The sequence below is a fragment of the Carassius carassius genome, chromosome 6, assembly GCF_963082965.1.
Source record: "Carassius carassius chromosome 6, fCarCar2.1, whole genome shotgun sequence".
Classification (NCBI taxonomy): domain Eukaryota; kingdom Metazoa; phylum Chordata; class Actinopteri; order Cypriniformes; family Cyprinidae; genus Carassius; species Carassius carassius.
In genome coordinates this window covers 14,688,000-14,713,841 of record NC_081760.1, presented here as the reverse complement: position 1 = coordinate 14,713,841, position 25,842 = coordinate 14,688,000, and the positions used below count along the sequence as shown (strand labels likewise).

The 25,842-nt window shown below is 35.6% G+C and overlaps 1 protein-coding gene across 21 annotated transcripts in view; it reads left to right on the top strand.

Annotated features, from left to right (window-relative positions):
- The window catches only part of LOC132142404 (muscleblind-like protein 2a), a 99,522-nt gene extending 77,306 nt beyond the window's left edge, over positions 1–22,216 (top strand). For 5 of the 21 annotated variants that reach the window (XM_059552227.1, XM_059552228.1, XM_059552230.1 and 2 more), the window contains 7 exons: positions 4,577–4,741; positions 5,241–5,465; positions 6,480–6,734; positions 12,218–12,271; positions 12,619–12,775; positions 14,192–14,227; positions 20,376–22,079. In XM_059552227.1, the coding sequence (XP_059408210.1) occupies positions 4,577–4,741; positions 5,241–5,465; positions 6,480–6,734; positions 12,218–12,271; positions 12,619–12,775; positions 14,192–14,227; positions 20,376–20,500 (1,017 nt within the window). In that variant the 3' untranslated portion in view covers positions 20,501–22,079. Of the gene's footprint in view, positions 1–4,576; positions 4,742–5,240; positions 5,466–6,479; positions 6,735–12,217; positions 12,272–12,618; positions 12,776–14,191; positions 14,228–15,630; positions 15,726–20,375 lie in introns of all 21 variants that reach the window. The other 16 variants (XM_059552239.1, XM_059552232.1, XM_059552235.1 and 13 more) reach the window with 16 other exon arrangements.
- Positions 22,217–25,842: the final 3,626 nt, after the last annotated feature.

Below are 25,842 nucleotides of genomic sequence, written 5' to 3'. Positions count from 1 at the left end.
TGCGCATTAACGATCGGCCGATCGTGATCGGAGCACCCCTATCATTTTGTCTATCTGTCATTTAATCTATTGCTCATTCTGTCTGTCTGTCTGTCAATCGGTTTATCGCTCTGTCTAATGTTTTGTCTTATGGTCTGTTATTCTGTCCAACGTTCTGTCTTGCTGTCAATTCTGCATCTTGTTGCTACCTCAATTAAAATTCTGGAATTGAATTTGAACTCTTATTTCAGTTCGGGCTCATACAGGTATGAGATATGGACAGTCTCAAAGTCCCAACATGTTGACAAGGACGCTCATGTCAGAGGACTGTCTTTGTCAGCATTCCCAGGAGCTCATCCCATTAAGCCTCTTTGATCTTGCTCTCTCACTCTGCCGTACCCTCACATTTACGATAGTATATAACTGGAACATGATTTTGATGAGATTTGGGGTATTTTCATAACAATAAAGAATGTTTACACGAGAAGGGCAGTGAAACAGCTGCTCTGGTGGTTCTCTAATCTTTTTTCGTGGCTACAGTGGGTGCTGCATTTTATTCTTTTCACATTGTGAACTATTGTGAATTTACATTAAGCATTTAAATTAATACTACCCACTGCAAAATCATTCTAGCACATTTTGAAAATCGGACTTATCAGAGAAACTTCCTCGCAGACCTCAGGCTGACTCATCTTTGCTTCTCATTGATGAAGGGCTTTTTTTTTTTTCTCTAGTTTTGCCCTGCCTCTAGGAGTCTATTTCGAACATCCTCACCAAGCATCTCACCCCAGCTACCATTTGCCATTATTTTTGTAGGTCATTTGATGTCATCCTATGGTTGTTGAATGACATCCGAATGAGTTGCCGGTCATTCTGGTCAGTGGAGAGTCGTTTTCACCCTCTGTAACTTTGTTGTCCCCAATGTCTGCAGCTTGACCCTGTTCCCATGAGCCACTGTCTTTGAAAGGATGGAAGCAACCTGATGCTTAATGTATCCTTCTGCTAGTAAAGCCAGAATACTTTTCCTCATTCAGAACTTTTCACCTCTTCTGGCATGGTCAATAGTTATTTGATTCCACTTACCTTTGAGTTACTATTAGCAATGGTCTGCTTCATTAAACAGAATGAGGCTTGCCCGTGAAGGAATTCAACAGACACTGGAATAGAATGTAGAGATGCTGATTTAAGAAAAAAGTGGAGTGGTCTCTTCATGTATTTTTTTTTTCAGAGTTGTATATATAAAATCAGTGTCAGTGTGAACATAACTTTATTGTGTAAGATTGGGTTACATTTAGAATTGAATAGATTCATGTGGTGTTGGTAAACCATTATTTTATTTCAGAACATAAGGCAGTAAATTAAACACCAACCAAGACTGTATGTATGGCATATTGATGCATACATGCATGCTTTGAACATTAGCCATGAACCATGTACTTTTGTGTGTGTGTGTGTGTGTGTGTGGTTCAACATTGCTCTTACTTTTTTCTCCTGTATGTCTTTTATTGCATCTCAAATTTTTAAATCCCGTTCCTCCATCAATAGCAGCAATGCAGTTTTGTGTAGCACATAGCAGAGCTTTTTGTCGTCCTCCATCAGCACCATTCCTGCCGAGTTCGCTAGCGAAAATAGACCTTCATTATTGAATCAGCAGTCTCCTCTCAACCCGGCCAAACACAGCAAATCAAACATCTCGTACATATTCCAATACGATCCTTTGCAAAGTGCCTGAAAATCCCCATACCAATCCCCAGAAGTCCTCAATCGGATGTCTTTCACTTCTCCTCACCATCCGTCACTCTGTCAGTGGATGTGAGAATCTGTCTTGGCTCGTTCTAATTGGCTTTGACACCTCTCAGTTTATGGCTGGGCAGCTGAGCAACAGTTATTCCAGCAGGGATATTGATAGCCCCTTTGCACCGGCTTACAGCACTGCATATTTGGGAATTTGAGGGTGCTAAGTGTTTAGACCTGTCTTCAGCTTGGCCTATAATTGATTATGTGTTGATAATGAATGATTTTATCATCATTTATAATTTAACCACGTTATTAGACCAGTAACTTGCTTCCATCTAGACGTTGATGGATTAACGAATAATTGGTCTGGTGAATGAAACCGCAAAGCTTTGATTTTCAGTTAGCAGTGCAAAGGTTTTTATTGATTGCTAATGCATCTTATTTTGGGTCTGATCAATCACCTGCGGTCTCGACTGCATTAACAAAAGTCTGATATTTCAGTTTGTGCCATGTGGAGATCATGCAGTGGGCTGCAGTGCAGTGTTGTTTAGATTTTTGCACATTGCTCAATTTAGATCTAGTTTCGTGTTATTTATAGCACACTATCTCCATTGTAATCCGAGTAAGGAAGGATACTTGGACATCTTGCGCTTTATCCTTGTTGTCATAAACCACCACAAGCAAGCAAGGACTCCGATAAGATGACCGTGCACATACCTGCCAATGCTTCAAAGATATTTTCAAGGGATTTGTGACCTCACTGCAACAACGCAGAGAGCACACAAAAGCTTATAATAGGTCACATCTGTTTTAATCACCTACATACCCTTGATCAGGACAAATACTGTGAATAAATACATAATTGTGCAATTTGATTGTAGAAATATGCACAAAAACATTCTGAATGCATGTAGGTTATTCAGAGACTTTTGTCCTGCTTTTCATTTTTTGCATTTATAAGGAATTTTATCTGGTTAGTAATGAACTTGTTAACTGCAGTCTTTTACAGTTTTTTAAACTGTTTGCAAATAGGGCTGGGCGATATATGTAACGATATGATCATGCGCATCTAGTCAGTAAATCTGGTTCCGTGATTACCGCTAAATTGCCATCACCTGCTTTCGAATGGAGATGAATCGCCTTCGATAAGGAATGCGATATTGCGTAGCTTGTCAGTGATCTGCGGCTCTGTCTATTAAATTCCGCTCCATTTGAAAGCAGGTGATGGCGATTTAGTGGTAATCACGGAACCAGATTTACTGACTAGATGCGCATGATCATATCATTAGATATATCACCCAGCCCTATTTGCAAGTCTGATTACACTGTTAATAAATGCTTGGTTTGATTAAGCAGCTTTAGCGAACATGAATAAACATTTATTTTTACCAGCAGATTTATATACAGGTGAGTCAACTCTACTTCTATTATGACTTACAGTAATTTAAATTATTATTAATTTATTATTTAATAAAAAAAAATTAAACTGTAAAGCAGTATTAAAAGTGATACTTGACTTTATGAATATTACTTATGAGAAACATTAGATTGGTAGTACTATAAAAAGAATTTCATGCAATTAGATTTAAATTTGTATTTCTTTTATGTGAAGTAAAACAATATACCAGTTGTTGTTGTTTTAATTTAGCATATATAATTATATATATATGTATATATATATATATGTGTGTGTGTGTGTGTATAGTTTATTATATTAAATATGATAATTTAAAATGTTTATTTTAATAATTATTTTTTATTTAGCAGAGATATATTTATCATATTTATAATATAGAAATATTTATGTGTGGAAATAGAAATAAAAATGTAATAAAATATATAGAATAAAAAAATGGTGTGTATATATATATATATATATATATATATATATATATATATATTAAAACATGTTTATTTTTTATTTAAAAGAGATTAATTCTATTTTATTACAAGAAAAAACATGCTGAAATATTTAGAAATAAAATTGTGTATTTAAATTATATGTAATTCTAAAAAAATGATGTATATTCTAAAATCAAAAAATATTTATAATCTGAAAATTACAAGTTTCATGAATGTGTTAATGAATTATTTTAATTAATGACATCTATAAATAGTTTTCTTCAGTTTTCTTCAGTTACCTTGTTTTTTAAGTAGTATGAGCATGAGATATTAGTGCTCAAGGTTACTGTGGAGATCTCACACCTCAGCTAATGCTGTAGAGTGCATGCAGGGCGACGCAGCATCTGCAGAGGCAGTGAGATTCTCTTTCTGTGTCTCTGCGTGTCCGCAGTATGTGCTACCGCTGCGTTTCTAACCCCTTCTCCACTAATTCTCACATCTCTGTATCAGTTCGGCCTCCCGTGTCACTGGATATCCTGCAGTGGATGTTTAATGCAAACACACATTTGACCTTGTGCAGAATATTCTTCTAACTTTGGCCTTGTTAATAATTATTGCAGTATGAAGCATACTTGATTACTGTATTTATGCAGTTTGATTTTCATGTATGTTTTTGTGTCATTTCGATGTTGTTGTTGGGTTTTGTTTGCAGGTAATCAACATGTGTTTACTGTAGCCTAAATAATTAGTAAACAGTTGTGAAATAGTAAAGAATAAAAAAGGATAAAAGCTAGGAAATTAATGTGAATAGCAGTTTAGATCATTAAGTTTTGGGAGAAATGTTTGATTTCATATTGAGATCTTAGAGTTGTGACACTTCTGAGATCTCTTCTTAGATAAATGAGAAATTTACTGAGGTCTTTTTTTTGCAGGAGACTTTAGCAGAATATTTAATTTCTGTCCAAGAGAAACAATTGAGATACTTACATGATGTCATTTGTGATCTCTCTTGCCATAGGGTCGGTGTACGAGAGAGAACTGTAAGTACCTTCACCCTCCAGCGCATCTGAAGACGCAGCTGGAAATCAATGGACGCAACAATCTCATCCAGCAGAAGACTGCAGCAGCGATGCTGGCGCAGCAGATGCAGTTCATGATCCCTGGCACCACCATGCAACCAGTGGTAAGAACCGTCTACTCGTTGTGGCTCTGTCTAACTGCATATTTACTTGTATTAAATAGTTCACCAAGAAACGAAAATGTGCTGAAAATGTACTCTCAGGTGATCCAAGCGATAGATAAGTTTGTTTATTCATCAGAACTGATTTGGAGACATGTAGCATTACATCAGTCGCTCACCAATGGAGTCTCTGCAGTGAATGGGTGCCATCAGAATGAGAGTCCAAACAGATGATAAAACATCACAATAATCCACAAGTAATTCACACGACTCCAGTCCATTAATTAACATCTTGTGAAGCCAAAAGCTGCAGGTTTGTAAGAAACAAATCCACTATTACGATGTTTTTAACTTCAAACTGTTACTTCCGGCTAATTGCAAGTCCATAATCCAAAACAATTTGATGAAAAAACAAATACATCTACATCTTGGATGGCCTGGGAGTGAGTACATTTGCAGCAAATCTTAATTTTTAGGTGAACTATTCCTTTTATTGGAATAGTTTCTTATGTCGTCTTCTTCACAGCCTACATTTCCTGTTAGCCAAGGTCTGGGCTCAAACCCTGGACTAAGTTACGCACCGTATCTGACTCCCATGAGCCATGGCATGGGTTTGGTCCCCACAGAGATGCTTCCCAGCACCCCTGTAATCGTCCCTGGCAGCCCGCCAGTCAGTATGCAGAGCTCGTCCTCCACACAGAAACTACTGCGCACAGACAAGCTTGAGGTAATGCGTCACACAGAAACATTATGAGGCCATCTTTTCAATCGTCTTGAGACAAACCACATCATTTCTAAACCACAGATGTGCAAAGCACAGTTTGAAAAATGTCAATAATTGAAATCCAGTCTATAGGTATTACAAAACATAATTTAAAGCTTAAAATGAATCTGTATAAATCTGTTCATGCTTTTAACTCAAACTAGTTATTAATATAATAAAGTAATGATAAAGTATTTGCCTTTTGTATATTGGTTGCAAAAAGTTTTATTTTGTTAAATTAAACATGAATTTAAAAATGATGCAATGTTGTAGTTGCGGCATCTACAGTACCTGTATATGACGAAGAAATAGCAAAAGAAAGAAAAGACCAATCGTAATTCAGTATGCTAATAAAATATAAGCAGAAAAGGCCAATCATGTATATAAAGAAAGGATGAAAGTATGAACGATCATAATTTGGTGAGCAACCATAATTCAGCATGCGATTAAATGCAATAAATAATCAGTATGTAAATAATGGCATTATCAGTCAGTTAGATTCTCAACGTAGAAAACTTGTACAAAGTCAAGGTCACAGAGAGATTTATTGAAGTATATTTAAGTTTAATAGGAGAAATCAAGTTTATATGTATGGAAACTGAAGACGTTAAAGACAGAGCTGTATTAATTGGAAAAGATAGACAAAAGTTTGTAGCGCTACCTTGCAAGAAAATGATCAGTGTGGTTGAAACAATAACGGTTGAAGGTTGTTTGTGTGCGAGTGTGTGTCACTAAATGTGCGATCACTTAGCAACTGACTGATGTCTTTGATAATAAGAGGCTCTGTTCCTCTGTGTCCCTCTCACACTGATGAGCTGTCGCTGCCTTTGTAAATATTCAGTTTGTTTACGTACCTGTGCTCAAACATGAAAGCTTTAATAATAACTTGAATGACTCACGTCTGTTTGCACATTTCTGTTGTGTTCCCTGTTTGTTTTGTCTGCGTGTTCGTTTGCACCTGCGAACGCCCGCGACCAGGTGTGTCGTGAGTTTCAGAGGGGCAACTGTGCACGTGGGGAGACGGACTGCCGCTTCGCCCATCCTAGCGACAGCCCCATGATTGACACGAGCGACAACACGGTCACCGTGTGCATGGACTACATCAAGAGCCGCTGCTCACGCGAGAAGTGCAAGTATTTCCACCCTCCGGCGCACCTGCAGGCCAAGATCAAAGCAGCCCAGCATCAGGCCAACCAGACTGCTGTCGCAGCGCAGGCCGCCGCTGCAGCCATGGTGAGCTAATCATGCACAATTGATTTTGAAAATACATGCACACAGTTCTACGTTTCTAAAAAGTCATGTTGTACAAAACATTAAAGAGTGTTAAACTTTTTAAATTACACCACCGTGCTTCACCAGCTGCGTTTAATTGACAGCAGAATTTAATTTACCGCATTGTCACAACACATTGAATCGTAACTAAGGCAGTGCTTAGAATTGTGAAATCGTTTTCAGTTCTGTGCGAGATAAAAATCAATTGACAACACATGTTGAAACGTGCCCGCGGAGGTTGCAATTGAGATATCTGATGATGTTAAGCACATTAAATGTGGAGCACTGCTTTATTATTATATAGCTATGACCCATCTCTAGAATCTGGGCGGGGCTTCATGCCAAATCTGTGTCGAACTCCCTTATCTCGTCCCCGGGGGATTTTAGTCCTATTAAGCAGGGTGAGTAAAGAGAGAGAGACAAAGAGACGAGCTGCTTGAAAAGAAAGCAGTGTGATAAAAATCACTCCCCCTTCTTATCCATCTAGTTTTATACTGATGCCATCATTATTAGGAATAGGATATTAATGTAATAAGCGCGATGGCTTAAAAGCTTTTTTGCTCACACACTTGACTGCACAAGTTCACAGGGTGGCTTATTTACCCATTTCTCTGCCCAATGGGATGCCTACTCTCCTCTGATCAGTCAAGATTAAATTAAGGAGATGAAGGGCATATTCATGCCAAACTGACATGAATGCACAGGTTCATCTTTTATCTAAGCGAAACTGTATGTTGGGCCGAATGCCAGGCTGCTCTTGTTCGTCAGTTCTAACTCGTGTCTACGTTGCAAGCAAACGATGCAATGCAATAGAAAAACAAAACTGATTTTGTGCTATGCTATAAGTAAGGTATGTCAAGTTTTGTTGCATCTTGCAATTTGTATGGGTTTGATTAAGTATTGTGCCATGTGCAATCTCTGCTTGCAATTTTGTTGCATTATTCACTTGCAGCCTAGACCGCAATGTAGTTTTTTTTTTTTTTTTTTTTTGTGATCAACTTTTTATTTTATTTTTTACATATAACAAATAACATAAAGTCCATTCTGGATAAAATGCAAAAACAACGTCAACAGACATATAATCAATTTACATATTCAAATAAGAGAAAAAAAATATATATTTATGTAATCCAGTATTTAAAAAAAAAAAAAAAAACACTGCCACACATCAAAAGTACTAGGTTTGGTCTTATTAATCCGTGCCGTTGTACATTCACAACTCACTACCCCAAGAAGACTATGGATCCAATACGTTTTCCCACACATGTGTGGTGTAAACCAGTTCTGTATTATAGTCTTTTTTGCAGCTGTAAAACCAGCAAACAACATTCTTTTTTGTATTGAGCTAATACAGAAGCCAGAATCATCAAGAAGACATAAACTTGGCTTAACTATGTAATCAGTTTGTAGTGAAGAGGATAAAACAAAGTTTACTTGCAATGTAGCTTTTTGTCTACAACTGCAAATGATGCTAAGATTTTGACACACCATAATGCACAAACGAATAAAGAAATTTGTTGCATTTTGCACTCACAAAGTATATTGTATATTGTTGCATCACAATCTCTGCATGCATGTAGTTTTGTTGCATCACTTGCTTGCAGCCTACAAAGTTCTGATTTATGATGGGAGCAATCTAGGTTTTTTCTATACTGCATGCAGGCAATGTAAAAAAAAATAATTGCAGCAAATGAGTTTGCAATGTAACTTTGTTGGTTGCAATAAGAGCAACTTGTGGCTTACAGTTTATGAGCAAGGTCTACACTAGCCATGCATCACAACAAAACTAGACTGCCTCTGTGTTAATCAGCAAAACTGTCCACATTGCAAGTGGTGTGATGCAATAAAACATGATATTGCATGCTCGCAGATAGTTTTGTTTTATATAACGGGACTGTACTTGTTTTGCTTACAAGGAATGTGGTGCAACAACACTAGATTACTTCAATTATAATAAACAGAAGAAAGTGATGAGATGCAAGAAAAACCTGCAAGCTAGTGGTATAGATAGCTTTGTTAATTGTAATAAAAGTAATCCAATTTTGTTGCAGTGCATTGCTTTATAGCATGGTTGCATTGTAATGCAGCTTTTTGGATTATAATGAGAGTGTGACGAGTGGGGCGGGGCCGAGGGACATGGGAGCGAGGCCGGGGGAGTGATTGGAGATGAACTACACCTGTTCGTCCCACCGGTCTCGAGGCCCATGGAGGAGATGGAAGGATATAAAACTGGAGCGACGACAGTGAAGGACGAGAGAGGACCAGGCCTGGGCTTTTAGTTGTGTTGTGGTTTTTATTTTATCCGCACCAGTCGTCCGTGAGGGGCTGGTGCGCTGTTTTGTGTTTATTTTGAAATTAAAATGTTTTTGATTGTTCGCCGGTTCCCGCCTCCTTCTTCCGGATGAATATGAAGGTTGATATCGTTACAGAGAGTAATATAGGTTTTTCTACATTGCACACAAGCAATGTGCTTGCAAGAAAACTTGATTTCTCCTATTAAAATTAATAAAGCTGCAAGCTGGTGATGATATGAGACGTGTTATATCCTGGTTGCATTGCATCTCTCGATTGTGGTGTACACAGTAATTGCATTGATTTTAATGAGCAATTTAGATTTATTTGCACTGCTACGAGCAAAACAGCATAAGACAATGTTTTGCTCTTGCTGAAGCTGTCTGCACTGCAAGCAACACACTGCAATGTGACAAAGCTCAATACTGTGTCCAAGCATTGTAGACAGCTTTGTTGATTTATAATGAAAGAGAATGCTTTTTTAACATTGCAAGCAATGCAGAAAAACTTGATTGCTCCTGTTATTATCAATTAAATACTTTGCAATTTCACAATGCGACACAAATGCGAAAAGTGTAAATTTGCCATTTATAATGGGAACAATATAATTTCCTTTGTAAGAACCTAGTTTGGTCCTGCAAACTTACAATTCAACGCAACACATGCGACACGGTGAGCTTGCTGTTTTAAATAGGAACGATCTTGTTTTCTTTCATTTATTATAATGGTATGGATATAGTTTGGTCGCGTCACTTGCTTGCGTTGACACAGTAGTCACTTTCCCGCTTCCACATCTCACGCTGGTGTGGTTTTAGTTTGCTGCGTTTGCTGTCATGGCACTCACATGCTTGGCCTCATTCGTTTTGCTGTGTACTCCATTTTTGCTTTTGCTCTGAACCTTTTGTCTTTTTCCCACTGTGTCGTCTGGGTCAGAGGGTGACGTGAGGACAGTATCCTCTCACCAGCCATAACAATAAAATAAAGAGTGAAAATAAAGTCCCAGGTTTCCCAAGCATACAGCGACCTGAGATAAACCATCAGTCCTTTCCCTGATTATGATGTAATGTACATAAAAGCTGATTTTTTTTCTAGTGTTCAAACCGAGCCACTTACTGTAGGGATGCTGAAGCAATCGATCCCTGCCCTCGACCCCAGAGAAAGGGTTTAAAAGTCAGAAGCTACATTTATGGCTTCTTCATTTTTTCTTCATCTTTTAATTACTCTTAGTTTTTTTGTTTTGTTTTTTTCCTTCAGTGGAAGATTATGTAATCCTGTATGATAAATCCCTGTGGGTGGCATATTTATTTTAATGGATCTCTACGTTGGCGGAGGGGAGCAAATTATTTAACTCTTAGTTACAAGAATACCTTCAACATGCACAATTAATGTGCATCTTATTCTGATGTTTATTAAATTACTTACAAGCTCTGTTCCTAAACCTACTGATCTTTCTTCCTAGACAGCACTAGACTCTTGTCTGTCATAAACATGATGCAAAGGTCGTTTCAAAAGATTTGTGCATTATTATGCTGCTTTCCAAGAGATCTTGTTTTGAGTAAAATTCATGCAGCAAGTATCCTGCAGGGAGAATTTAATCCAATAATGTATGCAACAAACTCAGTGAAAAAAAAATAAGATGACAGTAAGAGGAATAACATTTTAATGCAGAAAGTATCACTAAAATAAAATACTTCAAATGTACAATTTTACCCATAATTTGTGTGGTGCTGTATATTTTAACATATTTACTGTACATGAAAGTCAGACTATATTGCAATTAATAATTGTGATTGCCTATGTGAAGTTTTCCAAAACAGTCACTTATGCTTTAGAAAGTAGAAGCCTATGGAGACAGCAGTGCAGCTCAATGGGTTTTGGAACAGAGCGTCAAGAGAGTCTAGAAGTAAACGTTTTCCTGTCAATGAAGTGTTCCACTTTCTTTAAATGATGTATTATCTTTTTTATTTTTTTTTTACTCAAACTTTAAGTTCTTTTCTTTGTGTGTGGCTATTCTGATTTAAGTCATTTCTGCATGGCCCTCTGCATCATCTCATTCCATTGCAATCTTTACTTACTACCAGTTTGCATGACATATTAATAGTGAGGAATATTGCAGTGTGCAATGTTAATTGCATAATAATATTTAAATACAAAAAGAAATTAAATTGCCATATGAAAATAACACAATGAAAATAACTTGATGCTTTAAAAAAAAAGTCCAACACCAGTAATGTAAAAGAACATATACTGGACGTTCTCAAATATAAGAATAAACAGAGCTCCACATTCTGTGATCACTCTCATCAGTAGTTTTCTTTTGGTTCCGTTACCTTTACGATTTACATGTAGAGACATTTTAATCTGAAATTTGGTTAAAAATGACAACATACTGTGACAGAAATGAGAGTCCGGGAAAGCGTTCCAGTGTCCTTTTATTTTCTTTTTGCTAAGTGGTGGTAAATGTCATTGCAGTTTCACTGTGCATGTTAAAATCACTCAATGAGCATAAAAGATTGTGATTTGCATTGACAGAAACAATGCACGGGCTGGTGAAATTAGCCCACTTGGCCCGTGCAGTTTGTACCCAATTCCAGTGTTAATTAGTGTTCAATAGATGTCGTGCTGTCAGGCAAACTTAATGTAGCATCAATATCGACCGAACGAAGCTGTTAAAGAAGCCAGGCGTTGTTGACAGCAAAGAAATGCCTACCTGACATTCTGCCATCATTAGATTCAGTTCGCCACTCACACTTGAAACCCTCTGATATTGGATATTGGGTCAGTGTGTTTTAGTCGTTTTCGGGAGCTTTCATAACACTTATATCTACAATCCCATTAGCGTGTTTGACACTTGATTGGTAAATGGTGAGAATCTTGATTTCTGATGCTTTAACACCGGTATTGTAGATGCTTTTTGCTTTCGTACTAATTCAGAACATAGTGAAATGTTTTTGTTTATGTGCATGCCTATTGTTTTGTATGTGGGTATACTGCATTCAGATTATTTTTGTTTTTGTTTTTTTTCCTTCTCACCTATTCCACAATGCAATGCTGTCCCCATGATGCACCTCTGCTTGCTGTTACCTGTATGTTAATACGCTTGAATCCCATTGGCCCACTGCCATCATGTGCTCGCTGCCTGCTATTAAAAGACTCAGTCGACTGCCAAAGCAATGAAGCGACCCCTCGAGGCATCTGTAGATCTGGTACTATGACCTTTCACCTTTTGCTTTGCATGTAGCTTTTTAATGTACTGTAGCGACTCACAGAATTTTTAATTTGTCTTCTTTGTTTTGATAGAAAGAGTTAAAGTCACCAAATACAAAATAACCATCAGTCAATTTTGAAGAATGAATGTTGTGTGTCGTCTTTCAAAGTAAAGTAGCTTAATTGAAGCCTAGTGTCTTGATTAAGTATCTAGTGACGGTTGTCGTCATCCTTGTGTAAAACGGAGTGAATCAGCTTCGAGTCAACATGTGCATTGATATTATAAGTCATCTACGCGTGAGAACCTCATTTATTTAACTCATGCATGTACTTTTTCCACACTCAGGCGTTTCCCCATGGAGTCCTGCAGCCCCTACCAAAGAGACCAGCACTAGAAAAGAGTAATGGGGCCAGTACCCTCTTCAACCCCAGTGTCTTGCACTACCAACAGGCTTTGGCCAACGCACAGCTCCAGCAGCACACCGCTGCGTTCTTTCCCACAGGTAAAAGCAAACACACGTGTACAAACCCATGCACACACATCGCCCACACTGCTTTGTATTAATCTCTGGGTCTACCTCTAAATTTTACACCCTCTTTCTCTTCTCCGAACCTCAGCGTAACATCATAACTGAGGCTTTTGAACAACTATGTGTCCCTTTTGCATGCAGTGCTTGCGCACAGAATACTAATGCATTATATTTTTAATAGGTAAAATACAGACACGTTATTTCAGGAGCACTGCTGATTTGAATTTCTCCAGGATACTTTGATCTAAAAGTGATTGCAGACCAAAGATTAAATAAGAAAATTCAGTGCTTGATGGTTTTGATCTGTTCACTGTCATATATATCTGACTCCCACAAAACAAAATGCTTATATATACATATAAATTTTTTTATTGCAGTTGTAGTGAACTAAAACTAAAAGTAAAGCATAAAAAAACTTGAAAAAAACAGAAATTAAACCGACATTAAAATTCTTAAAGCTGGTGGCAGATTTATGATAATTTATGACAGATGATATTTCCTATTGACACACTACAGCAAAAGATAGAAATAAATGACTTAAAAAATGTTTTTTGTTTTGTGAAAATACTAATGCCCTAAGACTTTTACACAGTACTGTGTGTGTGTGTGTGTGTGTGTTTATACAGAGAGAGAGCGAGCTTTTTATGTGTTTATTACTATAAAAATACTGCAGTAGGTATGCCTACAGGTACAGAGTGATATTAGGTGGAATATATATGGATATTGTTATTATAATATTATGTGTAATCAAAATATGAAAATATTATTCGATTCATTGACTTAATAGCCAACATGTGCATCAATCACAGTGCATTGCAGTAAACAATATCCATATATATTCCACCTACTATCACTCTGTACCTGTAGGCATACCTACTGCAGTATTTTTATAACAACAAACATGGAAAAGCTCTCTCCATACGTAGGTTTCCAGCTGTCTAATCCCTTGTAGGTGTGTTTTGTCTTCACACCCACATGGTGGTTGTATTTCCTTTTGGACGTCCTCTTGTGCCCCATTCCGCCCTCTTCTTCAGCTCTGGCTCTTTTGTAACAGCACTATGTCTATTTTAACCGTAGGAGTGGCCATTGGCTCACTGTGTGTGTGTGTGTTAGTGTGTGTGTGGTTTTTCGCCTCCTCTGCCCTGTTGTCCTCTTCTCCTACACTCTTTCCCTGCTCTCTAATTTCAAACCCTGCGAATATTGATCCAGTTTATCTTCCTGGAATATGCTGAATTTTTAACCAGAATGACGACACGGTGGAGCGAGCGATCTGTAATGACAAGCTTAATTGGATTTGTATGGCATGCTGAATTCTGAATTTCTGGCTCTGTGTCTAATATTTTTTTCTTCCCTATTAACCTCTCTCCACTCTTCACTGCATGGTCACAGGGTCAGTTCTGTGCATGGCTCCTGCTAGCAGCATTGGTAGGTTCCTCCTCTTCCTGTCTGTCTGTCTGTTTTCCTCACCTCATGTAGAGATGTAGTCGCTCTTACAGGTGATTTGAAGCTCAATAGACTATGACTTTCATGTCACACAAACGACCAGGTCGAATTAGCACCTGTTGATGGAATCTGATCAGTAACATGCATCTGTTTTCTGCTTTATTATGCTTCTATTCATCTGCAAGAGCACTTGTTTGAAATATTCACATTTCTCTTTCGAAGTGTTCGCAATTTACAGTATTTTATTTTTAAATCATTATTATTTTCAGTGGTATTTAATATTATAATTATTTTATAGTAATCCTGTATATTTTATATATCCATATTCTTCTATATATTTGTATTTCTTATTGATTATTATTTTAATTATTAGGAGTTCATATCCAATCTATTTTAAATGATTTCAGTTTTTGATTTGGTTTTGACAGTGGCTATTATTATTATCATAGGAATTAATGTTTTATATATTTTGATTTATTTTAAATGATTTCAGATTCTATTTTTAGTTTCTTTTTCTTTATATTTAAATATATTTTATATATATATATATATATATATATATATAATTAATTATGAATCAACAGTGGATTTTATTATTGTTTCTATTATTAATAATATTACATTTTGTTTATTAATATTATTCATTTAAAATTTTTACATTGGTCTTTTAAAGTTTATTTTTTATATATTTATATATAATTTATGAATTCATATAATAATTTTACATTTTTTTTTTTTTTACAGTGGCTAGTGTTATTATTATTAGTAGTATTTTAAATGACCATCTTCATCAAATCATCATTTTAAACTGCTATTTAAACAGTTATTTAAACAGTATTTGTGTGATCCTAGCAAACAGGCTTTTAATATCAGGCATTGTCTTGTCTTGTGTACTATTGATTGGGCAATTTGATCAGTTTCCTAGAGAAATAGCCCACTCGATCATAAATGACCACACAAATGGCCATTCTGTGCAGTTTGCCGTAGATCATAGGATCAGTACTTGAAGTCTCTCCCGATCCAAGCGTGGTGGGCTAACAGCATGTGTAAATCTATCACCCGCACTAACCACTCATGTCTTCTCTGGGTACAACTGATTATGGTGATGAATTTCCTTGAGGTGATTATAATCAGCCTTTTTCCTCTTCTTTTTTTTTTCTTATTTTGTTTTGTTTCCCATGCTTCTCTCACTTTGCATCGTGATTGCATGCCATCTGCTGGTTTAACCTGATGGCTCGCTGCTCTGTAATATACACCATCGCTAAACAACAAAACCAAAAAACTATCTACAAAAACCCTATCAACCAATCAAACACCTGTTGCCATGGTTTCCATAATGCTCCACCTACCTGTTCATTGCTTCCATGGTTCCCTTCCTGAAAAAGTACCCATGATGTACAGTGCTACGCCTGCTACTGTCTCTGCAGCAACAACTCCTGCCACAAGTGTCCCCTACGCAACAACAGCACCAGCCAATCAGGTTTGCTCCTTTTAAAAGCTTTCTTTCATAAATCCCCGAGCTCTGAATAAGCACTTTGCTACAAATTCATTCCGCGGTCACCATGGCGATCGCAAAATCTCCCGGCAAAATTGTGTTTACGCTCACGTCAGTGCTTATTCAGAGCTTGCACATTGGCAAATAGTAGTTGTGTTTGTGTTGCATTATTTTCTCGTTTGGTTCTGCATGTCCTTGCTTTTATTTTGATGTCAAGATATCCTTCTTCAGCTACACACAAGCTAAAAATAGGCCCATTTACACACACACACACCACTCCATTCTAGTCTGATTTCCATTAATCTGCCACTCTTTGTCTGCGTCACGGGCTTCGGGAAATCAGGGAGAAGGTGAGTTGCACTAAAAATGGCGCTGTAGGAGGAAATCTGCACCAGCAATTACAATGTCAGACTGACAGTAGCCACAGACTTGCTTATTAACTCCGTTGTGCACAAATGAACACCATTTCATGTGTTTTTAGACAAATTTAGAGGTCAAAATGCACTCAAAATAGTTTTAAGTTTCGCATCTTTTATCAGTTCCCATCATGCACGCTCAGGCCACTCCCATTCTTTTGTATTGTTCGCTGGAGGGTCACATAAGGAGACTTTAAAGGCTTTCCCACTTCCGTCCTTCTTAAATGGAGCCTTCCTGTCAGTCAGTGGCTTTTCCAGTTGTTTCACTGCCCTGAATTTTCTCTGCGTTTAGGAACTGGGACGTTGAGGGTTATTTGTAGTCTTGCCACATGGTTTGAGACTCTTTAGCACTACCTGGCAGGAGTATGAAGTACAGCACGGTGTTAATTGAGCATAAAAGACTAGTTCATGCTATTTTTTTTATTGTACAGTATCTTTATTAATCAGTTAGGTTTCTGCATAGAGCCACAAACCTTGATGTTGAACATGAATCTGTGTTTGCAGCCCGTTTTTACTTAATATGTAAAACCTAACTTGGTAAGAGTGCTCTGTTTTTATTAAATTTTCGCAATTATGTTTATGTGGTTTTGAAATGTACAGTATTTTAAAATGCATTATTTATGATAATAATAAATTCAAAAACAGTCAATTTCAACCCCCCCCCCATTATGTGGAAAAAGTCATATTTAAAATTAAGATTTTGTTAATAATAATGGTTTAAGATAATATTTTATTTTATAACATTATTTTAAAATTCATTATTATTAATAACAATAATAATAAATAATGTTATGACATTTCTATAGTATTTAATAATAAAAAAACAACAGTATTTTAAGTATTATTATTATTATTATTATTAATAATAATAATAAAAATAATTAACACTAATAGATTATATATATATATATATATATATATATATATATATATATATATATATATATATATATATATATATAAATGTACGTACATATGTATAATATTTGCATATATTATTAATTTATTATATATCATTACCTATTATGTGTTTTATTTTCAAAATATGCTTGGTAATGTCAGCCGAAAACTAAATTTCATTTTGATGCAAGATTACGATTTATTTTATTATACGTTATTATTATTTTATTATTATTTAATTTTATTCATTTGTTGTAATCCCAGAAACAAATTAAGAAAATAAATATTTAAATTTAATGTTTAATGTAACGTGCAGACCTAATGCATTTCAAAATACGTCAATTAATATTTACGTAATACCTTTAACCAATGATTTATTCAAAATGACTTGAGACTCTTGATGTTTGTTCTTAGACGTAATATAATTCAAATGCATGTTTTGAGAGCTGAAGACAGAAAACAGAGGCCTTTTCCCTGGTGTTTGCGTCAGTCTCAGACCGCTGAGTCATCGCTGCAGGCGCTAATCTCACACACGAGTTTAATTATGCCGAGAGAGAGCGAGAGAGAGATGGGCCCAACTGAACGCTTGCTTGACTGCTGCAGATTTGAGGTGACGACTTTAGCTTGAAGCGGATGAACGCAGGTCACGTTATAATATACTGAACTGACACTCTTAAGTGTTCAGTGGCACTCGAAGGCTTTTGGTTTCTGAACCGACGGGACGTCCCTGGCCTGTGCTCCTCCCCGCGGGGTGTGAAGAGTTCACTGGTTGAGACCACAGACCGCGGGACGCTCGTGTCGTATCTAGAGCAGCAGCGCCCTCTGCTGGACACAAACACTGAGGACTTACACTGATGTACTGCGTCTACTTATTTACAACTGCTGTCAAATCATAAGAAGCCTTTTTACTTACTGTAGTCTTTCTGTGTTTACTTGATATTTAAAATAATGTAATGATTTAAAATAACCACGTAGCTGCAAAATATCAAACCTTTTAAAGACCCAATGATTTCTTTGTGGTTTTATTTCGGGTATTTGATAGTAAAAACATCTCTTTTAATGTTGTGGAAAAAAAAGTTTTTTAAAATCTTGTTTATTCTACAGAGCTTTACAGAATTATAAATTTTTACATTATATCATGAATTATTTGTTTTTTTATTTATAATATATGTTTACATTATTATTATGATATTTTACAAATATGTAATAAAAACGATATATAAAAGATAGGCACATTTAAAATGTAACGCTTTATAAAATCATTTTTTTTATTATTAAGCATTATTAATTATATGTATGTCATTATATTCAGATTATTTATATCATAGTTATATTATCTACATTTGATGACATTTTCTATTGACAAAATAAATTATATAAACTAGTTATAAAAAATAATAATAATTGCGTAGTCATATATAAAATAAATATTTACATATATAAACTATTATAAGTTATATATCTTAATTCTAATATAACCACAGTTAAGTATAATTAATATGTATATGCTAACTATGTTTGTATGTGCACACAAACACACACACACACACAAATACATATATATATATAATTACAGCTCAATCTTATTATCAAAAGCAAGTACAATCAATGGTTTGTCAGTATTTCTAACATTGGTACTTCATTTATTTCTTGTTGATTTCATTTCTTTTCCATCCACCAATAGTTAGTGAAAGAAACATCATTGTGAGTTTTTCTTGGCTATCGATATACACTTCCCCAGATTCCTGATTCAACAGGGAACATGTCAAACCAGAATAGAAAACTGCTTGTCAAATAGTTAATGGGGTCTTTAAATGCAGCAGTCCAGATAAATTATTCTCAACATTTAATTATAATAGCTGAAGCTGAATTAGATCACACAAAACATCACACTGTTCTTTACACTGCCATCGTTTCATCGGTCTCTGTCTAACCTGCATGTGAACCCTCTCTGGCCTTGCTTTCCCATCATGCCGTGGTGCAGCCGGCTATCAAGCTTCCACATTGTCGCTTTGCCTCAGTGCTCTGCTCACAATGCTGACGGTGTTTCACAGTAACTTTCCACATTTTGCAGCTTGGGTGCCACACTGCTCCCTGATCATGTGCTCTTACAGTTTGGCTTGGGCTACTTCAGTCATACATTTCAAGATTTTTTGGATCCAGGCAAGATATTAGTTAAACGAGTGCCAGCTGGGAAATTAGACCACCTGTCATTAAATAGTACTTAAAAAAAAAAAATATATATATATATATATATATATATATATATATATATGCATACACGTGTGTGTGTGTGTATAAAATTAAATATGTTTATGATCCTATTTCATGGTTTTACATTACTCTGGTATTTACAACATTGAATTAAAACCTGACACTGAATGCAGATGGATGTCAGTCGGTGTAAATAATAACCCATCGACACACAAAAAGATATTACAAAATATTGTACTGTGACCAAGTTCTCACCATTAATAAATGGCGTTATGTAACCAGACAAAACTAATCAGAAATGATGAGTTTTGAATGTATATACAGTTGGAATAGAGATAATGGAAAATGTGCACAGCATGCAAAGTTTCTGAATGCATATATAAATGAATCATATTAAAATTAATCAATTAAAATCATATATAAATGAAGGATGCAAAAGTTGGGTCAGTGAGCTTTTTTTTTGCAAGGATGCATTAAATCGATCAAAAGATATCTAATTCAAATAAATGGTGTTTTTGAACTTTATATTCATCAACGATTTGTATCACAGTTTACACAAAAATATGAAACTCTTCAAAATGTATAATGATTCATGTTTTCTTGAGCAGCAAATCAGAATGATTTCTGAAGGATCTGGATTAATGATGCTGAAAATTCAGCTTTGCATTATAGGAACAAATTACATTTTTGAACTTTTGAACGATAGTGTATATTATTTTTTTATTATTTAACAAGTATTTTTTCACATGTCCCTCAATAGAAGCATGTGAATAAGTTGCATGTTTTTTTTTTTTTATCCGTTGCATTTGCTGCTTTTTGCACCTGAAAAAACTAAACACCAAGAACACCTTTCAATCAAGTTTTTTTTAAGTCATTACTGTACAAGGGATGAGCTCATAACCACTACATTAACATGCATAAGCTCAGTAATTAGCATGCACATCCCTTGCTCATGCGTCTACATCTACACAGACACAACACTGTTACACCATGCAGACGTCACACAGCATATCAGTCAGAGTAATTGAGATCGCTTTGATTTTTAATGCACCTTTACTAATATTTGGATGCCGTTTTGTGTTTTTTCCCCTCTCTGTTTGTGCAGATCATCTTGAAGTAAACCACAGAAGAGGAACGGGGTGTCAAGAAGCTGCTTTAATAAACCCACAGCAATCCCCGTGTAAATACGACCTGCCCTCCCCTTTAGAACTACAGCAACCTGCATGCTAAAGCGTAAACACAAATCACACATCATATATCTGTTATGCTTGGAAAAGTGACTCAACCGGTTTCTAACACACACACACATATATATATATATAATGTACAGCACGTTTCATAGAGGCATAAGTGAGATTTATCCCAATGATCGGTCACTCGTCAGATAATGTGTATTTTTCTCATGATTGTTTTAAATACAAATGCACAATGAGTGGGCGACGAGCTAGAAAACACAAACTCAAACAGTTTGCACTGTCGGAAATCGTGCTTAATAAGTGCTTGATCTCCTGCAGAGTATGTCTTAAACATCCCCATGCACCCTCTTTTATTTCTCATTTTAATACACAAAAACACTGAATGTCACACGGCGGACACAAAGAAGATTGTCTACTGGTCAGAATGCGCTCCTCTGCTTGGACTTGAGCTATCTTCGGAAACGATTAGAGAAGATATTATTCCCAACCCTTCATCCCCAGTGGCCAAAGAAAGGTTTACAACGACACAAAGCGCATAACGGTTGAAAACCAGCGTCGGAAGTGCGAATGTGGCAAACCCGGTGCCATGCAATCACTTTTCTGTCTGCGTCTCTGCTAAAGGACTGTGTTTTACTCCTTTCTTTTTGTTTTTAAATGGACACTGAATGATTTTGATGTGCCTGTGGAAACACTGGTCATCAGGGAGTCGACTCTGGCTTCTATCCCGTGCCAAGGGCTTACATTAAACTGGAGAGCTGCTGTAAACAAACTCGTACACACTCGTACACGAGATGGACTTCTCCAGATTGTCTGGGGCCTGTTTGTAGTCCCACTCACACAGTGCCCAGTGATCAGAAATGACGATGACGAGGGGGAAACGTTGCAGTAGACGATCTTTGACACGTTGTGAATGGAGGGTGCTGGGCTCTCGCCGATAATCCTGTTTTATTTGATAAACAGTAGAAGTGCCTAAAAAAAATATTTTACACAGCAAGCATCTTAAGAAGATGATTTTATGTGGGGTTGGGGGTTATAAAACCATTCAAAGCAAAGCTCCTGAAAGATTTCGGACAGAAAGAGACAAAAAAAAAGTAGTTGAATGCATTTCATGCACATCATGGTCTGTTTCATTACACAATATCGATGTTGCTAGACATTGGAGCAAGATGGCATAGGCAGAAGGTTTGTTTTGTTGTATGATGTTAGCTTTTATGCTTTCTTGGAGTAGTTGACATTGGAAAAACGTAGGTAACTTCAAGCTAAATGTCTGTAACGCATGACGTTTTGAGTTTGGTAAAGATTGTCATTGCGGTGTGTTCTTAACTAGTTATGTTGAGTCTGAGGACTGTCCTCTGTTAAAGAAATAGTTCTTTCAAAAACTAAAAAAAAAATTAGCTGATAATGTACTCACCCTCAGACCATTCAAAATGTAGATGAGTTTCCTCATTGGGACAGATTTGGAGAAATGTAGCATTTCATCACTTGCTCACCAATGGATCCTCTGCAGTGAATGGGTGCCGTCAGAATGAGAGTCCAAACAGCTGTTTAAAAACATCACAACAGTAATCCACATGACTCCAGTTCATCTATTAACATCTTGTAAAGCCAAAATATGCAAGTTTCTAAGAAACAAACCCAGAAAAGCCTTCTCCAGTGAAAAAGTAATCTGGTCTGAAACAGGAGAGAAATATGCACAGATCAAGCACCGTTTACAAGCCAAAACAGCTCTAAACAAAAATGTGAGTGGATTTTGATGGACTTTTTCACTGGAGAAGGCTTTTCTGGGTTTGTTTCTTAGAAACTTGCATATTTTGGCTTCACTAGACATTAATTTATGGGCTGGAGTCATTTGAATTACTGTTGTGATGTTTTTAATCAGCTTTTTGGACTCTCATTCTGACGGCACCCATTCACTGTAGAGGATTCATTAGTGAGAAAGTGATGCAATGCTAAATTTCTCCAAATCTGTGAGTATATTTTCAGTTTATTTTCATTTTTTTGGGTGAACTACTACTTTAACAATGTGTTTGTCATTCTCGTACTATAACAAAACATTTAACAGCATCATTTATTTTTATTTAGATAGTGTTTTACCTGGAGTAGTGCACACAGCCTTCTTTTCCTCCCTGATTTGAGATGGGTGAAGCGTGTGTATGCGCATGCCTGAATGCATGTTGGAGTGTGTTATTGATCCAGTCAGAACCATCATGTATTTTCATGGTGCTTGATTAACACAGACAATCCACAAAGAGACATTTGGGTTCGCAGGAATATGGCACTGGTCTTAGAATGTTTTTTTTTTTTTTTTTTTTTTTGATCGCAAAAGTTACAGTTTTAATGTAATTTTTGATGTGGAAAGTGATTTATACATTTTATTGTCATTCTGTTCATTCTTTTTTGTTGTTGTTGTTTTGTTAAATACTAGAACACAGAACAATGGTGTAACCTATTTTAAAAATGAATGTAATTTATTAAGCTGAGCTTAGCTCCGCGCGGTTGTCCTCGGCCAATCAGAAGCCGGTTCTAGATCTCATTCAGGACGTCACGCCATAGCGTAAGCGAGGCTATAGAACTGCTTGTGTTATGTAAAAATGTTTATTGTATAGGTAATGTTTTACCAAAAAAAAAAAAACTAAAAATAGAAAAAAAATTTAATAAAATCAATAATAATAAAATACAAAAACTCAGTAGTATGATAGTTATTTCATAATAATAATATTAAGTTTGTTGCTGTGGCAACCTAAAAGTTGCGAATACTAATTTTGGTATTTTTATAAATGATGCGGTTAAGTTGATTTTTTCTTCTTTTTTTTTCTTCTTCTTCTTTTGTTTTTGTTTTTCCTAGGGCACTGTAAAACATTAGATTATAAAGCAGATATTGGAACATTTCCTATTTTATGTCAAGATTATATTACCAGGAGATTTTTTTGGTAGCATTTAATGGCCTCTTTATTGGTGTAACATTTAAGATAGTAGTAAATACTCACCAGTTACAATAGTGTGATGTAACTTAAGAAACTTCTAGTGTTGGGTTAACCCACACCCCTTCCCCTTCCCCATTTTAGATTGACAAAGGATCTCAAGTACTTGTGAAGATCGTTTTCTATATTATTTATGAAAGCTGTCCTGGTTTGTTCAACAGCTTGAAAGAGTTAACGATTGCACTTTGATTTCATGTAACTGTAGGATGTTCATTTCAAAAACCGATGCAAAATTAATATGGTATGGCAACACAAATAATGACATTTTTCTTATTGCTTTAGTTAAACCAGAGAATTAAATACTCAGTAAGCATCTTGCATGGTATTTTATGTCAAATTAAGAAGTAATTTTCAATTTAATCTGAAAAAAAGAAATATATTGAATGTTTTTATCTACACTATAGAAAGAAAAAAAGCCTGCACATGTGATGAAAGCAACAGTTGTCCTTAATTTGGGATTTCTTACAGCTCAAGCGAAAAGTTGTGGGACAAAAAAAAGGAACAAAAAGTTGACTGATGGTGGACAAAGCACTTTCGAATGAGTTGATATACTGAGCAGACACAGCGTATCCAAACACTTTGCCTTACCTTAAGTCCATTGTTTTTAAGCTGTTGTGTTTCAGAGCTATTAATATGTACTAGGGTGTCAACAGGTTCTCACCTCCATTTATATATGAATATACTATACCTATAATGAAGACATGTAAGAGTTTATTACTATTGTCACTGAGAGACCAAAAGGTTTGACATTGTTGATGCTTTTCAACAACCTTTCCTGTTTGTGACTAGATGCTGTTCTCAATGGATTGTGGGTAATTTACGCTGTGCTGCTTAACTTCCATCAGTAATGCAGTAGCCCATCGACACATACACACATGTTCAGAGATCATATGAGGAGAAAATTATAAACCAAGCCCTCTTTGGCTAATATTAGTTTTCATGTAACCATTTTAAATGTTTTATTTGTGCATATATATATTATGTGCTATTTTATGTCATATAGTCAAATGTTTTTGGTTTCAGAAAAATTTGTGTAAAATCTATTGAGACAAAATTAATAAAGAAAGAAAAAAAGGACTATGTGTTTTTCAATGCTTGATTGTGTTTCATTCGCATGATTGTGTGTGAAAATACAGTTACCATGATAATATGTTGGCTTTGGGATTCTGCCATGGTATTTTAGCCAAGCCAAGTTTCCATCCAGTTTTTGCACTGCTGTTAGATTTTTTTTTTTTTTTTTTTTTTTATAATTTAAATTATATATTTGTTATTATAATATTCACTGTCTTCATTTTTGTTAAAGTTTTAGTAATTTTGTGTATTTTGGTCTTTTTGTAGTTTTTTTATGTTTTTATTAATGTCAATTTCATTTGTATTTATTTTAATACTTAAAGTAACTAAATCAAAATAAGAAATGTCACCTTAGTAAAAAGCTGAAATAAAAATATATTTTTTAATTTTAATTTAATTTAATTTTAATTTTTTATGGTTTTAGTTAAGTTAACTATAATAATCCTGTTATGGACAAAGTGAAATGCATTTTTAAAAAAGAAAGTGAAGTCTCCAGACTGTTTCCAATTAGCTTTTACTGACAAAATGGTATATGAATATGGTTATCTTTCAATATAATAGCATTATCATCTGATACCATCATCTTACCCTGGTAGAACCTCACTGTGAGCACCATGGTATTCTTTGAATAATTTAAAACTGATCTTGTATTAGTTGTTCAAGTGTACTGTACAATAAATTTAGACAGACTGAATAAGTTATTAGTTCTGACGTTTTAAATGAATAATGCAACAATTAATATTATTATGATTACATACTTTTTCGAGGCTTTTATAGGTATTTTTGAGGTATTTTAGTCTAGACTAATAATTTTGCTAAAACGTTTCATTTCATTTTGTTTTATTTGGACAATTAATTGTTCTTTGTTCCCAGTGAACTGCTGATGCATAATAGATATGATTTACCACTGTTGTAACTCAAGCCAGGTCGATGTCTGCAGGTGCTTTCTAATGAAAGCTGTAGGCCCTGACATGTGAAGACTGATCATTTATTAAGAGGTAAGAACTGCACAACCCATATTCCTCTGTATGTGACAGCAGATTACATAAAGACATGCTTAAAAACATGTATGTATGAATTGCATTGTTTTTAGTAACAAGTGGCATTTATTTTTAAATAAAGACAGCACTCTATTCAAGCGAAACATTAAGTACGTTTCAAATAAACAATATATGCAGTGTTGCAAATGAAGACCCTTTGTGAGTTTAAATGGAAATGAAAGGAAACAATCCTGCAAATGTTAATCGATCTAATGAACAGCAATCACATATTTAGGTATCGTAATACTTTAATGAACCACTGCAGACTTACAGCCTCCATCGGT